General features: G+C 40.1%; 1 protein-coding gene across 3 annotated transcripts; it reads left to right on the top strand.

Annotated features, from left to right (window-relative positions):
- The first annotated feature begins 671 nt into the window (after positions 1-671).
- LOC118993677 (procathepsin L-like) lies at positions 672-14,679 on the top strand. 3 transcript variants are annotated; one of them, XM_037056165.1, is made up of 8 exons: positions 672-724; positions 1,221-1,357; positions 1,678-1,800; positions 1,902-2,048; positions 2,222-2,446; positions 10,324-10,486; positions 11,755-11,872; positions 14,296-14,679. In XM_037056165.1, the coding sequence occupies exons 2-8, from the start codon at positions 1,232-1,234 to the stop codon at positions 14,393-14,395; spliced, it is 1,002 nt and encodes a 333-aa protein (XP_036912060.1). In that variant the 5' UTR covers positions 672-724; positions 1,221-1,231; the 3' UTR covers positions 14,396-14,679. The 3 variants fall into 3 exon arrangements, with proteins under 3 accessions (XP_036912060.1, XP_036912061.1, XP_036912062.1); XM_037056166.1 differs by lacking the exon at positions 672-724 and adding an exon at positions 921-1,003; XM_037056167.1 differs by lacking the exons at positions 672-724; positions 1,221-1,357 and adding an exon at positions 1,368-1,566.
- Positions 14,680-14,936: the final 257 nt, after the last annotated feature.

Below are 14,936 nucleotides of genomic sequence, written 5' to 3'. Positions count from 1 at the left end.
TACAGAAATAAAACAGTGCTTTTCCTGTAAAGTGAAACAGTCAACCCATTCATCAAGTGAATCAATTAACGAGAATTCATTAAGCTCTGGTCTTGTGCTCATTATCCCCTACATGATGTTCTTCCAGCATTTTTTTTGAACAATCTACATATCCCTTTTCTAACAGTTTCTTAGTCTCATCCTTTCCGTACTTACCACAGTAATCTTGCAGCCTGCCCCACAGTTTGCTGAGGAATAAATAGGAACCACTAGACTATATTTTACTGTTCTCCGAGCTCGGGAGATTTTTATCAGAACTCTAGACTAAAGGATGCAGGGTTACAAAGAAAATCCACTTGAAGCGTCCCGTACACTTTTTCTGTTAACCGCTGGCTAAGCGCATAAATTCGGAGTGTTCGGTTGACCCAGGTCCCCAGGAAGCAGCGAGACCCTCCTTAGCGCTGTCCCGAGGCCCTCAGCACCTTTTCCCGAGTTTTCCACTGAGGGAGGTACCATCTGCCCTGGGACAGGTTGGGACCTGTCCTCGTCAGGCGTCGGGAGTCCCTGCACCTGAAGGCTCCGCCCACATACCGGCTCAGCCAATCTTAGCGCGGGCTGGCGGTGGGGGCGGGGCAGGGGCCGGACCGAATCGCGGGCCTTAAATGGGCTGCTTGAGGACGAAAGCGCGACCAGGGAGATCCCTGGACCAGCGCTTGCTGTGTTTAGGCAGCCCCTGCCTCCGCAGGTGAGCGCCCCCTGGCCTGGGCCGGGTGCGGCCGCGCCACTCCGGGAATTGGGGCGGCCGCCAGCCTTTGGAGTCCAGGAGGATTCCAGAAGTCCATGTCCGCAAATCAGACCCAGCGTACCGCTGGGCAGTGGGAGCCGCCGCTGCTTGCACTGCCTCCACATCCTCTGGAAGCGGCTGGTGGACGCGAGGGGCTGGGAGTGGGGCGGCACACCTCCGGCTGGGTTTGGCCCGCAGCAAACTGTGCTGCCTGACCCTGAGCTGTTTTTCAGACCCCTGGTGAGCTTTACCCAGTTTGATCGTGGGAATGGGAGTCTCCGGGCTGTTTTTCTCTGCTCATGTCTTTAGCCTTCCTCCACAGACCTTGTGTAAATGCTTGCAAGGATAAATTAAATGTTTTTCACTCCATTGTAGAGTCTGTAACATCTCAGAAGAAAGTAGGGTAGCTTTTCAGAAGATGGGTCTAATCAGAGACTCATTTCTTTTCCCTTCTTAGGTTTCTGAAACATGAATCCTTCACTCTTCCTGGCTGCACTTTGCTTGGGAATAGCCTCAGCTGCTCCCAAACTTGATCACAGATTAGCTGTACGATGGAACCAGTGGAAGACAACACACAAGAAACTATATGACGAGGTTGATAACATCTGAAATTGTTCGGAGGGAACCCGCAGAAAATGGCCCTTGCTGTGAAGAGTTTAAAGAAGAGAGTAGTTTCTTGAGACCAGCCCTTACCAAGGCCATAAGTTCATAACAACCCATCACTGACACAACACAGGCATACATCCTTGCTGTGTGGGTGCTGGAGAGCAGCTCCCATAAGTATAAAACCTCCGCTGACAGTAGTTTGTCTTCCTCTCTGCTGTAAATCCATTTGGTGAATAAACAGGAACCACTAGTGAAGGTAAGTTGGTTTAAATAAAAATAAATGTCATAGCCTATTTCTTTGTCTCTAGAATGAAGAAGGATGGAGGAGGGCAGTGTGGGAGAAGAATATGAAAATGATTGAACTGCACAATCAGGAACACAGCCAAGGGAAACATAGCTTCACCATGGCAATGAATGCCTTTGGTGACATGGTAAGTGTGGCACAGGAGGCTTCAGTTTGGGTGCTCCCTGTCCTAGTACTTTTCCAAAATAATCTCTTCCTTTATAACATTCTATTTCCTTTCCCTTGAAGACCAATGAAGAATTTAGGCAAGTGATGAATGGTTTTCAATACCAGAAGTACAGGAAAAGGAAAGTGTTTCAAGAATCTCCCTTTGCTCAAGTCCCCCCATCTGTGGATTGGAGAGAGAAAGGCTATGTCACTCCTGTGAAGGATCAGGTATGACAGAATTCACCAGGTTTCTCTCCAAGAGTAAAGTCATAAAGGAGTTGCTTTCCATGAAATGGTAGACCATGGAACAGTGTGCAGTTTCCATTTTTTAAATATGCCAGCTGTTGCCAAAGTCTTGCTATTTGTTTTGTAGACTAAGCAGTTTTTCATTTTGTTTTCAGGGGCAGTGTGGCTCTTGTTGGGCTTTCAGTGCAACTGGTACCCTTGAAGGACAGATGTTCCGGAAAACTGGCAAACTTATTTCCCTGAGTGAGCAGAACCTGGTGGACTGCTCTCAGCCTCAAGGCAATCATGGCTGTAATGGGGGCCTAGTACATAATGCCTTCCAGTATGTCAAGGACAACAAAGGCCTGGACTCAGAGGCATCTTACCCATATCATGCAAGGGTAAAATATACTTCTTATATTTAAAAAAAGTTTTACTGTTACTCTATTACAGTAAAAATAGTTGCATACGTTCCTTTTCCCAATTTTCCCCTCTTTGTGCCCCTCTGCCCAGTCCATCACCTGCTCCGTCAGTCAATCCTACACTATTGTCCATGTCCATCAGTCATCCACACATGTTCTTTGACTAGTCCTGTCCCTTCTTTCCACCATTATCCTCATTGCCCCTGGCCACTGTCAGTCCATTCCATGATTTTATGTCTCTAGTTGTATTTTGCTTGTTGGTTTATTTTGTTCATTATATTCCTCTTATAAATGAGATCATATGGTATTTGTCTTTAACTGCCTGGCTTATTTCAGTTAGAATATTCTCCAGTCCCATCCATACTGTCATGAAAGGTAGGAGCTCCTTCTTTCTTTCTGCTGAGGCATAGTATTCCATTATGTAACTGTACCAGTTTTTTGATCCACTCATTTACTGATGGGCATTTAGACTGTTTCCAGCACTTGGTTATTGTAAATAGTGCTGCTACAAACATAGAGATGCATAAGTTCCTTTGAATTGGTGTTTTGGGATTCTTAGGATATATTCCCAGCAGTGGAATTGCTGGGTCAAAAAGGAAGTTTCATTTTTAATTTTTTGCAGAAGCTCCATACTGTTTTCCACAGTGGCTGTACCAATCTGCATTCCCACCAATAGTGCACTAAGGTTCCCCTTTCTCTACATCCTCACCATCACTTGTTTGTTGATTTATTAATGATAGCCATTTTAACAGGTGTGAGGTGATATCTCATTGTGGTTTTAATTTGCATCTCTCTGATGGCTAGTGATGTTGAGCATTTTTTCATATGTTTATGGGCCATCTGTACATCCTCCTTGGAGAAGTGTCTATTCAGGTCCTTTGTCTATTTTTTAATTGGATTGTTTGTCTTCCTGATGGGAGTCATATGGGTTCTTTTTTTTAAATTGTTGTTCAAGTATATTTGTCTCCATTTGCACCCCACCATGCCCCCCTACCTCACCCATCCCTGCCTCCCGCACTAGAACCTACCCCCTTTGGCTTTGTCCATGTTTCCTTTATACATGTTCCTTGATGGCTCTTGCCCTGTTTTCTCTCTTTATCCCTCTTTCTCCTCCCCTCTGGTTACTGTCAGCTTGTTCTTTATTTCAATGTCTCTGGTTATATTTTGCATGCTTGTTTGTTTTGTTGATTAGATTCCACTTATAGATGAATTATACAGTATTTGTTTTTCACCGCCTGGCTTATGAGTTCTTTATATATTTTGGAGATCAATCCTTGTTCAAAATATCCTTAGTAGATATATTTTTCTGTACAATAAGGTCCTTTTTCATTTTGATGATGGTTTCTTTGACCACGTGGAAGCTTTTTAACTTTATGTAGTCCCATTTGTTTATTTTTTCCTTTATTTCCCTTGCCCTAGGAGATATAGCAGCAAAAATATTGCTATGTGGGATATTTGAAATTTTATTGCTATGTTTTCCACTAAGACTTTTATGGTACCATGACTTATATTTAAGTCTTTTATCCATTTTGGGTTTATTCTGGTGTATGGTATAAGTTGGTGGTCGAGTTTCATTGTTTTGCATGTACCCGTCCAATTCTCCCAATACCATTTGTTGAAAAGACTATTTTTACTCCATTGTGTGCTTGTGCCCCCTTTGTCAAATATTAATTGACCATAGAAACATAGGATTATTTCAGGGCTCTCTATTCTGTTCCATTGATCTATGTGTCTGTTCTTATGCCAGTACCAGACTGTATTGGTTACTGTGGCCTTATAATACAGTTTGATATCAGGTATTGTGATCCTTCCTACTTTGTTCTTCTTTCTCAAAATTGCTGCAGCTATTCAGGGTTGTTTATGGTTCCATATAAATTTTTGAAATGTTTGTTTTATATCTGTGAATACCAGGACCAGGCTATTTTGATCTGTTAGTTTTATGAGATACTGTGATCCCTCCAACTTTATTCTCGATCTCAAGGTTGCTGAAGCTATTTAGGGTCTTTTTTGATTCCATATAAATTCTATGTACACTATCATGTTGTCTGCAGATAATGACAGTTTTACTTCCTCCTTCCCAATTTATTTTTTTTAAGATTTTATTTATTTATTTATCTTTAGAGGGGAAGGAGAGAGGGAGAGAAACATCAATGTATGGTTGCCTTTTGTGCATCCCCTGCTGGTAGTTAGCCTGCAAGGAACCGGCCTGCAACCCAGGCATGTGCTCTGACTGGGAATTGAACTGCGATTGTCTGGTTTGCAGGCCCGCACTCAATCCACTGAGCTACGCCAGCCAGGGCTCCTCCTTCCCAATTTAGATGCTCTTTATTGTCTGATCACTATGGCTAGTATTTCCAGTACTATGTTGAATAAGAATGGTGAGAGTGGATACATTTGTCATTTTCCTGATCGTAAAGGAAAAGCTTTTAGTTTTTGCCCTTTGAATATGATGTTGGCAGTAGATGTCTCATATATGGCCTTTATTATATTGAGGTATGCTCCCCATACTCCCACTTTGCTAAATGCTTTTTATCATAAATTGGTGCTGTACTTTATCAAATGCTTTGCAGCATTTATGGATATGATCATGTGATTCTTGTCTTTCCTTTTGTTTATGTGATGTATTATTTTTATTGATTTGCTAATATTGTAGCATCCTTGCATCCCTGGGATGAATCCCACATGATCATGGTGTATGATCCTTTTAATAGATGGTTGGATGAGGTTTGCCAATATTTTCTTGAGGATTTTAGCATCTATATTCATCAGCGATATTGGCCTATAGTTTTCTTTCTTTGATGTGCATTTATCTGGTTTTGGGATTAGGATGATGCTGGCCTCATAAAAACAGTTTGGGAGTCTTTCCTCTTCTTGAATTTTTTAAAAATAGTTTGAGACAAATAAGAGTTAGTTCTCCTTTGAATGTTTGATAAAATTCTCCTGTGAAGTTTTCCAGCCAGGGCTTTTGTATGCTGAAAGGTTTTTTATTACTACTTCAATTTTGCTAGTTGTAATCAGACTACTCAGGGTTTCTGCTTCTTCTTGATACAGTTTTGGATGATTGTATGTTTCTAGAAATGTTTTCCCAGGTTTTCTAATTTGGGGGCATATAGTTGTTCATAGTAATTTCTTAAATCCTTTGTTTTTATGTGGTATCAGTTATTACTTCTCTTTCATTTCTGATTTTATTTATTTGGGTCCTCTCTTTTTTTTCCTTGATGATTCTGGTTAAAGGTTTGTCAATTTTGTTTATCTTTTCAAAGAACCAGCTCCTAGATTCATTGATCCTTTGAATTGTCCTTTTAGTCTCTATGTTATTTATTCTGCTCTGATCTTGGTTATTTCCTTCCTTCTACACACTCTTGGCTTCATTGTTGTTCCTCTAGATTTTTTAGATGTAGGGTTAGGTTGTTTATTTTAGATTTTTCTATCTCTTTAGTTATGCCTGTATTGCTATGAATTTCCCTCTCAGGACTGCCTTTCCTGTGAGGGAGTCCACACAGACCCCATACGTTTTGGTTGTTGTGTGTGTGTGCATTTTCATTTGTTTTCATGTATTTTTAATTTCTCCCTTAATCTCATTGTTAATGTATTCATGATTTAATAACATGTTATACAGTCACCTTGTATTTAAATGTTTTTGGGTTTTTTACTTGAGGTTGGTTTTTAATTTCAAGCCAATGTGATCTGAGAAAATGCTGGATATGATTTCAGTTTTCTTGAATTTGTTAAGGCTTGTTTTGTGTCCTATCACATGATCTTTTTTGAAAATGATCCATGTGCATTTGAAAAGAATGTATATTTTGCTTCTTAGGGGTGAAAACTCTGTAAATATCAGTTAGGTCCATATCATCTAAGGTGTTGTTCAATGCCACAATATCCTTGTTGATTTTTTATTTGGATGATCTATCCATTGTTGACAGTTGGGTGTTAAAATCTTCTATAGGGACTGTGTTGCTGTTGCTCTCCTTGTTAAATCCCTCCAAGATTTTGTGATGTATTTAAGTGCTACTATTTTGGGTGCATATATGTTTACAGGGTTTATATCCTCTTGTTGGAAAACTCCCTTAAGTATTATGTAGAGACCTTCTTTGTCTCTTGTTATGGCCTTTGTTTTTAAGTCTATTTTGCCTGATACAAGTATTGCTACCCCAGCTTTTTTTTTCATGTCTATTTGCTTGGAATATTTTTTCCATCCTTTCACTTTCGGTCTCTTTAAGTCTTTTGTTCTGAGGTGGGTCTCTTGTAGAGAGCATACATGTGAGGCATGTTTTCTTATCCATTCAGCTATCCTATGTCTTTTCATTGGCATATTTAATACATTTACACTTAAGGTTATTATTGATAGGTACTTATTCATTGCCATATTTCCCACTGTGCCTATGTTCTTCTATCTATCTATCTATTGATCAATCTATCTATCTATCTTAAAGCAGCCCTTCATCTTCTTAAAGCAATCCTTTTAGCATCTCTTGCAATGCTGGTTTGGTAAAGATGTATTCTCTTAGCTTTTTTTGGGGGGGGGGGTCTGGGAAGCTCCTTATTTCACCTTCCATTTTAAATGTGAGCTTTGCTGGGTAGAGTAATCTTGGTTGTAGGCCTTTGCTTTTCATTACTTGGAATATTTCATTCCATTCTCTTCTGGCTTGTAATGTTTCTGTTGAGAAATCTGCTAGTAACCTTATCAGAGCTCCTGTGTATGTTACTAGCTATTTCTCTATTTTTGCCTTTAAGATTCTCTCTTTGTCTTTGAATTTTGCCATTTTAATTGTGATGTGTCTTGGTGTAGGCCTCTTTAAATTCAACTTGATTGGGATCCTCTGTGCTTCCTGAACCTGCATGACTTTTTCCCTCACCAAGTTAGGGAAGTTTTTTGTCATTATGTTTTCAAACAGGTTTTCTATCCCTTGTTCCTTTGTTTCTCCCTCTGGAATCTCCATGATGTGAATAGTTATGTTTCATATTGTCCTGCTGTTCCCTTAAACTTCTGTGGTAGTAGTCCTGTGGTACTCAGTGGTACAATCTTCCAAACTCCTGAGCTGGATACTCTAGTGATGTGTTTTATGCAGTTTCTGTGGACTTTTTTGTATAGGTTTTGGTTGACTTATTCATTGTTGGGCTCTCCCCTCTGGCTGGCTAACTGAGAGCGAAAAGCCCCACTACATCTCATATGCTGTTGTACAGGAGCTTCCAGAACAAAACAAAACAATCCAGCAAACAAAATCCACAGTAGTAAAAATACCCCCCAACCACTACCATGATATTAACAACAAATGAGCTTAATATTTACTTAGGAACGGGAATAAGAATATTATATAAAAGGAGAAAAAATATAAGGTAACCAATGGAAAGAAAAATGATTTTGAGAGGGCAGGGGGAGGAGAAATAGTAAGAGTAAGGAATAGAAATAAGCTGAAGAAAAGGAGAAAATGCAATTTACCACATAAATAAAATAGGGAGGGAATAGGGCAAACTGGAATAAGACAAGGAAAAAGTACAATTTGAGGATTTGGAAAAAATCATGAAAAAATAAGAACCAAATTGAAGAAAAACCATAGCAGTGATATCTACCACAAAGGAGCAAAGATTGATAAAAGTGGAAAGAGAATAATATTATAAGAAAGAAAAAAGAAAGAAAAGGAGAAAATGATTGTGAGATGTCTAAAGTAAAGAAAACTGATTTTGAGAGGAGAGAAGTAATACATGTAAGCATTAGAAACAAGGCTAAGAAAGAAAGAAAATAAAGCTTAACAGGAAGATAAGACAGGGTAGGAAGAAGGTGAAATAAAATAGGATGGGAAACAGTAAAAAATATAAGGTTTAAAATAAAAAATAGTGATCACCTAAGGACAGAATTGAAGAAATGTAATAACAACCCCAACATCAATGACAACTGAACAAATATTAATAAATGTGGAATGACAATAAGGATTTTATAAGAAAGGGAAAAAGAATGTGAGATGACTAATGAAAACAAAGATGGTTTTGAGATGATGGAAGGAAGAGAAATAGAGTGAGGAACAGAAACAAGGAGTAGAAAGGGAAAAAATATTTAATACACATATAAGAAAGAGAAGGATGAAGGCAAAATGGAGTAAGTGAAAAGAAGAGTATAATTTGAGTTTGGAATTGAAACTAAAATAATAAAATTATTCAGGGAAGGTTTACATCTTGGTCTGTCTCAGATTATTTTTACTAATCTGTAGCTTCTGATGAATTAGTTGTTTCATGTGAGGGACCAATCTGTGTAAAACGGTCAGCTCTTTCCTGCTTGGTGCTGATCACAGCTCTGTGTGAGAGCCAAGACTGGGTGGGGTCCTGAGTAACTCTTGCTGTACCAATTTCTAATCTCTTTGTTCTACTGTTCAATGGATAGATCCTGAGGAGGAGCCAGCACAGCATCGGAGAAAAGTTCATAAAGGGCCCCTTTGGAAATTCTTATTCTTACCCCTGAGGATACGCACCAGGCAGGGGACTCTTGAGCCTGGCCTCACAGGGTTTGCAATCCTGCAGGTGGGGGATGGGCATTTTTCTCCTTCCCATAGGTTTGTATTCTGAGGTTTGGGTGGCCCTGCCTGACTGCGAAGAATCTCAGGCACTCAACTCCAGCCCATCCAGTTCCTGGCTCATTGCTTTTGCAGGAGACTCAGACCCAAACCTTTTGTTCTGCATGCAGCCTCTTGCACATCAGTTGCACCAGGTGGAGCCCCACAATCCCTTCACTGTGCAGCCTTCTACTCTTCCTGGCCAGTTGGGTTCAGTGGGCATGAACTGTGCTTTGAATCTGGCCTCTTTGTTGGCAGGACAGCTACGCATGTGTGCAGGTTCCCTGCTCAGTCATACCTCCACTCCTCTCTTCAAAAACATCCCTGTGTAGCATCCACACTGAAGCTCTGGGCCACTGTGAAACTCTCCACACACTTTACTATCCCAAAAGCAAAAGGTCTCTCTTGGTCAGGTCTGGCCACAGCCTGCCGGTACCTCTGACAGCCAGAATTTGTCTCCTGGACTCTCCCAGTTGGTGCTGCCAGCCATGGATATTCTGCTTGCTGTGTGTGTGCAGCCCAAGTCTCCCAGACTATACATCCTCCCAAGTCTCTTTCAATAAGGGTTGGGAGTTCCCTGTGCAGGACCGAGCCCCCCTACTCTGAGAAAGCTGGGGGCCCCCAAGCTGCACTGTGTCTCCTCTGCTCTCTCCTTTGCTTCAGTCACTTCATGCAAGGTATTTTCCCTTCAACTTGTAAAATCTTTTACTGGATGGAACAAAGCCTCCCACTGCACTCCTTGGCTTTAAAAATTCATATCAGCTAAGATTTCATTGATTTTTCAGGTCACTTTTCAGCAGATCAGTCAAAAATCCACACAGAGGACACAAGCAAGGGGGCTCAGCTTCCACCTACTTGGCCACATCTTCCAAACTCTACACTTCTTATCTTGCTATTTTATCTCTGTTTTTGAGAGTTCAACCCCTCAGAGAAAGCAAATGCCATATTCAGAATTCACATTTTAGGCTGTAGAATCTACATCTGCAAATTGTCAGAACTACCCAATTCTTCATTTAGATGGTTACTATATAGCTGTTTCTACTTCTGTGCTACGTGGAGATTTACACACCACTTTGTATATAGTACAGATTTCTCCAGAGGAAAAAAATTCTCGTGGGCAGGTAAACCGAGAGTATCTCATTGAATAGACACACCATCTAGTTCTTCGATTTCAAAGCAACCAATAGCACTTCACCTCTTGGGATGCTTTACTACAAACTTTTTTTGGAAATCATTAAACTGCAAACTGTCTTGAACTCATTCTCCAGGAAGTGGGTTGTAATCAGGTCCCTCCCCTTCTACCTTTAAAAGGATGAATCTTGCAAATACAAGCCCGAGTTTTCTGCTGCCAATGACACTGGTTATGTGGACATCCATAAGCAGGAGACATCTCTTATGAAAGCAGTGGCAAGTGTGGGGCCCATTTCTGTTGGTATAGATGCAAGCCTTATATCCTTCCAATTCTATAAAAAAGGTAAGCATTTGTCTTTATATAAATTTAGGAAGAAAAATGATAAAACCACCCTGACATACAGGAACACTCATTCTTCTTTACATAGAATTCAATGGAGAATTTCTGAGTGTGTGGATTTAACAAAGGTGAGCATCCTATATATGTAATATTTGCACCAGATGTTGTCCATTTGACATTACTTAAACCATATCCCCATGATTTTAAGTGCTTTGTAAATATACCAAGTAGCTACATAATTTGAGCAATACAGCTTAATTCACTTTACTTTTTAAAATTTGGTAGACCTTTAAAATGTTCAAAGAATTTGCCCTGGACAATGTTGCTCAGTTGGTGGGAGCATCACCCCACAAATCATATGGTGACAGGTTCAATCCCTGGTCAGGGTACATGTCCAGGTTGTGGGTTCAGGCCCACAGTTGGGGCACGTACAGGAAGGCAACCAATCAATGTTTTTCTCTCTCACACTGATGTTTCTCTCTCTTTTTCTTTCTTTCCCTTCCTCTCTAAAGGCAACAAAAAAATGTCCTTGGATGAGGATAAAAAGCTTTTATTAATTTTCAGAGAATTTTACTACTGAAATTAAAACTGGAAAAACCCTTGGTTCAACTAATTCTGTGTTCTGTGCTATTTTCTTAGACTGACATCCTAAAAGTAGAATAAGGTTTCAGTGAGTGGTCTTTTATGCCTCTTGACAGGTTGGTTTTAAAAGTGATAGTGGTTGTCCTGGCCAGGTGGCTCAGTTGGTTGGAGCATTGTCCCATCTATCAAAATGTTGTGGGTTTGATCCCTGGTTAGGGCACATACAATACCTAGTGGCAATTTGTACTTCCATTAGTATTACAGGAGGGCCTAGCACCCTAGCCTAGATTTTTTTAAATCTCTTTTTTAATACTCACCCAGGATATGTCTATTGGTTTTAGAGAGAGAGGAAGGTCAGGGGTAGGGGGAGAGAGAAACATCAACGTGAGAGAGAAATAGAAACATTGGTCAGTTGCCTCCTGTACATGCCCTGACCAGGGATCAAACCCACAACCTAGGTTTCTGTCCTAACTGGGAATTGGACCTGCAACCTTTTGGGGTATGGAACAATGCTCCAATTAACTGAACCACCTGGCAAAGGCAAAAAAAATCTTGTTTTTAAAATCTTACCTAGATTTATGTTATTTGACTGAATTTTGGGATGCCTCCCTTATGGTGGTTGATAGGCTGAATTGCTATCATGTCTCACTAGAAGGTTCTCACCCCAGCATTGACTTTTACTTTCTCAGGTATTTATTATGACCCCAAATGCAGTTCCGAGGACCTGAATCATGGTGTTCTGGTTGTTGGCTATGGCTCTGAAGGAGCACTACCAGATAACAATAAATATTGGATTGTCAAGAACAGGTAAGAAATACCACAAATAATTATGTTTGATATTGAAAAGGGAATCCTTTTTGGAATCAGTATTTGGATATAGGTACTCAAACCTTTGAACACACTTCTGAGATCCCAGAAGTCTTTATCCCACTTAGGATGAACACAAACATGAATATTTACTTACAACATGAAGATATTATCTCAAGCTTACCAGAACATTTGTAAAATATATTATATGAATTATGCTATTGCAGTTGTCCCATTTCCCCCCTTTATTCTCCTCCACCCTGAACCCTCTCTCCCACCCACATTCCCCCTCCCCACCTTTAGTTTTTGTCCTTGGTCGTACATAAAAGGTCTTTGGCTTCTACATTTCCTATGCTATTCTTAACCTCCCCCTGTCTATTTTCTACCTACCATTTTTGCTACTTTTTCTCTGTATCTTTTCCCCCATCTTCCCTCATCCCCCTTCACACTGATAACCCTCCATGTGATCTCCATTTCTATGGTTCCGTTCCTGTTCTAATTGCTTGCTTAGTTTATTTTTGTTTTTGTTTAGGTTTGGTTGTTGCTAGTTGTGAGTTTATTGTCATTTTACTGTTCATATTTTTTATCTCATTTTCTTTAAATAAATCCCTTTAACATTTCATATAATAAGGGCTTGGTGATGATGAACTCCTTGAACTTGACCTTATCTGGGAAGCACTTTATCTGCTCTTCCATTCTAAATGAAAGCTTTGCTGGATAGAGTAATCTTGGATGTAGGTCCTTGCCTTTCATGACTTGAAATACTTCTTTCCAGCCCCTTCCTGTCTGTAAGGTCTCTTTTGAAAAATCAGCTGATGATCTTATGGGAATTCCTTTGTAGGTAACTCTCACCTTTTCTCTTGCTGCTTTTAAGATTCTCTCCTTATCTTTAATCTTGGCTAGTGTAATTATGATGTGCCTTGGTGTGTGCTTCCTTGGATCCAAATTCTTTGGGACTTTCTGAGCTTCCTAGACTCCCTGGAAGTCTATTTCCTTTGCATGATTGGGGAAGTTCTCCTTTATTATGTTTTCAAATAAGTTTTAAATTTCTTACTCTTCTTCTTCTCCTTCTGGCACCCCTATGATTCAGATATTGGAATGTTTAAAGTTGTCCCAGAGGTTCCTAAGCCTGCCTTCATGTTTTTGAATTCTTGTTTCTTCATTCTGTTCTAGTTGAATGTTTAATTCTTCCTTCTGTTCCAAATAGTTGATTTGAGTCCTGGTTTCCTTTTCTTTACTTTTGGTTCCCTGTACATTTTCCTTTATTTCACTTTTCATAGCCCTAACTCTTTCCTCTATTTTGTGACCATACTCAACCAATTCTGTGAGCATCCTGATTATCAGTGTTTTGAACTGTGTATCTGATAGGTTGGCTATCTCTTCATCACTTAGTTGTATTTTTTCTAGAGCTTTGATCTGTTCTTTCATTTGGGCTTTTAAAACAATTTCTTTTGGTCTTAGAACACATACTATGTAGTAAGGGACAGAGCCTTAGGTATTCACCATGGTGGGGCCACCCACATTGCTGCATTATGGTTTTGTATGTGGGGGAGGGATCTAAGAGGGAATAATGTCACTTGCTGGGCTTTCAGCTGGCTTTCAGTAATTTCCTCCGCTACCCACAAGCAAACTGGGCCCTTCTGGTCCTGATTCCCAGGTATGTGGTTTTGTGTACATTCTAGGACTCTGTATGTCTTTCCAATGAATATTCCTGTGAGGCTGGGAGTTTCTCCCACTGCTGCAACTCTCACAGGTTTTTTCAGTCAGAGGTTTTGAGGCTTTCTTTCCCCTCACTGGAAGCCTGGGTTGTGAGGTCTGTCTCATTTCCCAGTTGTTCCTCCTGGTCTATCCACATGCAAATGTGGGACCCCCCAGTCTGCCAGCTGCCACCTTACTGCTAATGCTCTCCACCCCAGCCACCCATCTCTGCCCCTCCTACTGGTCTGGATGAATGTTTCTTCTTTAACTCCTTTGCTGTCGGACTTCCATACAGTTTGATTTACAGGCATTTCTGGTTGTTTTTGTTTTTAAATTTGTTGTTGTCCTTCTTTTGGTTGTGTGATGAGGCATAGTGTGTCTACCTATGCCTCCATCTTGGCCAGAAGTCCTCAAGCTTGCCAGGGCATTGATACAGTTTTGTTACCACTGCATTTCTAAATTTGAATTTTTTAAAAATTCTGAAACACATCTTGCCCCAAGAATTTCCTTTCTCAATTTCTAATTTTGTACTTCTGTGAAAAGTTTTCAGATGGAAGTCATGTGCAGGTTTTGAACTCAGCCTTGAAAAAGAACAGCTGACTCTCCTGATTCTTTCTGAATCTGTGTGGGCTTCAGGTGCACTGTTTAAGTGTCAGCCATTATTGTTAACAAAGATAAATGTGTCTGATTCTTTATATAAGATGGAAAACCCTCTCTACTTTCAGCTGGGGTACAATTTGGGGTATGAATGGCTACATAAAGATGGCCAGAGACCGGGACAACCACTGTGGAATCACCACTGAGGCCAGCTATCCTACGGTGTGAGATACTGGTGGTAAAGAGAGACTTAATCGAGACAGAATGTCCAAAGGAGAAATTTTATCTGAAAACTGACCAGGCCATATTGTGTGGGATAAAACACTTGAGTCTTGAAGATCTAAGCTGTGATCTGAATTGTGTGACATTTTACACTGCTAAAATGTTGCCACTTCTTTAATTATTGTATAAAGAGTTTGGTCTGATTGATTTGCGTAATAACTTTTGCACTTTTATGTTTTAAAAGGATGTAAATTTTTAACTTTTAAAATAAAACTCAATTTCAAAGTAAAGTTGGAATTTATTTTTGTTTTTAAAACATTAACTTTTTCCATGGTAAAAGGTGTAATTAGGCTCTAGAGACATAACTAAAGGTGCCAATGGCCCATTGGAAGGATGGCAAGGGGCCTTCTTGCTCTTCTAGTGATAAATATGCATCTCTTAGGTCAGATGCCCATTGGCTGCACCTGACCCAACCCTTAAATGGAACAAAATTTGACAAGTGATCTGTAAAACAAAGGTAAATTATTTTAATAAGGAAAATTTACAT

Source organism: Sturnira hondurensis, unplaced genomic scaffold, assembly GCF_014824575.4.
Source record: "Sturnira hondurensis isolate 20B ecotype Veracruz unplaced genomic scaffold, ASM1482457v3 Scaffold0008860, whole genome shotgun sequence".
Classification (NCBI taxonomy): Eukaryota; Metazoa; Chordata; class Mammalia; order Chiroptera; family Phyllostomidae; genus Sturnira; species Sturnira hondurensis.
The sequence above is the reverse complement of the archived record's forward strand: the minus strand, read 5'-3'. Positions and strand labels throughout refer to the sequence as shown.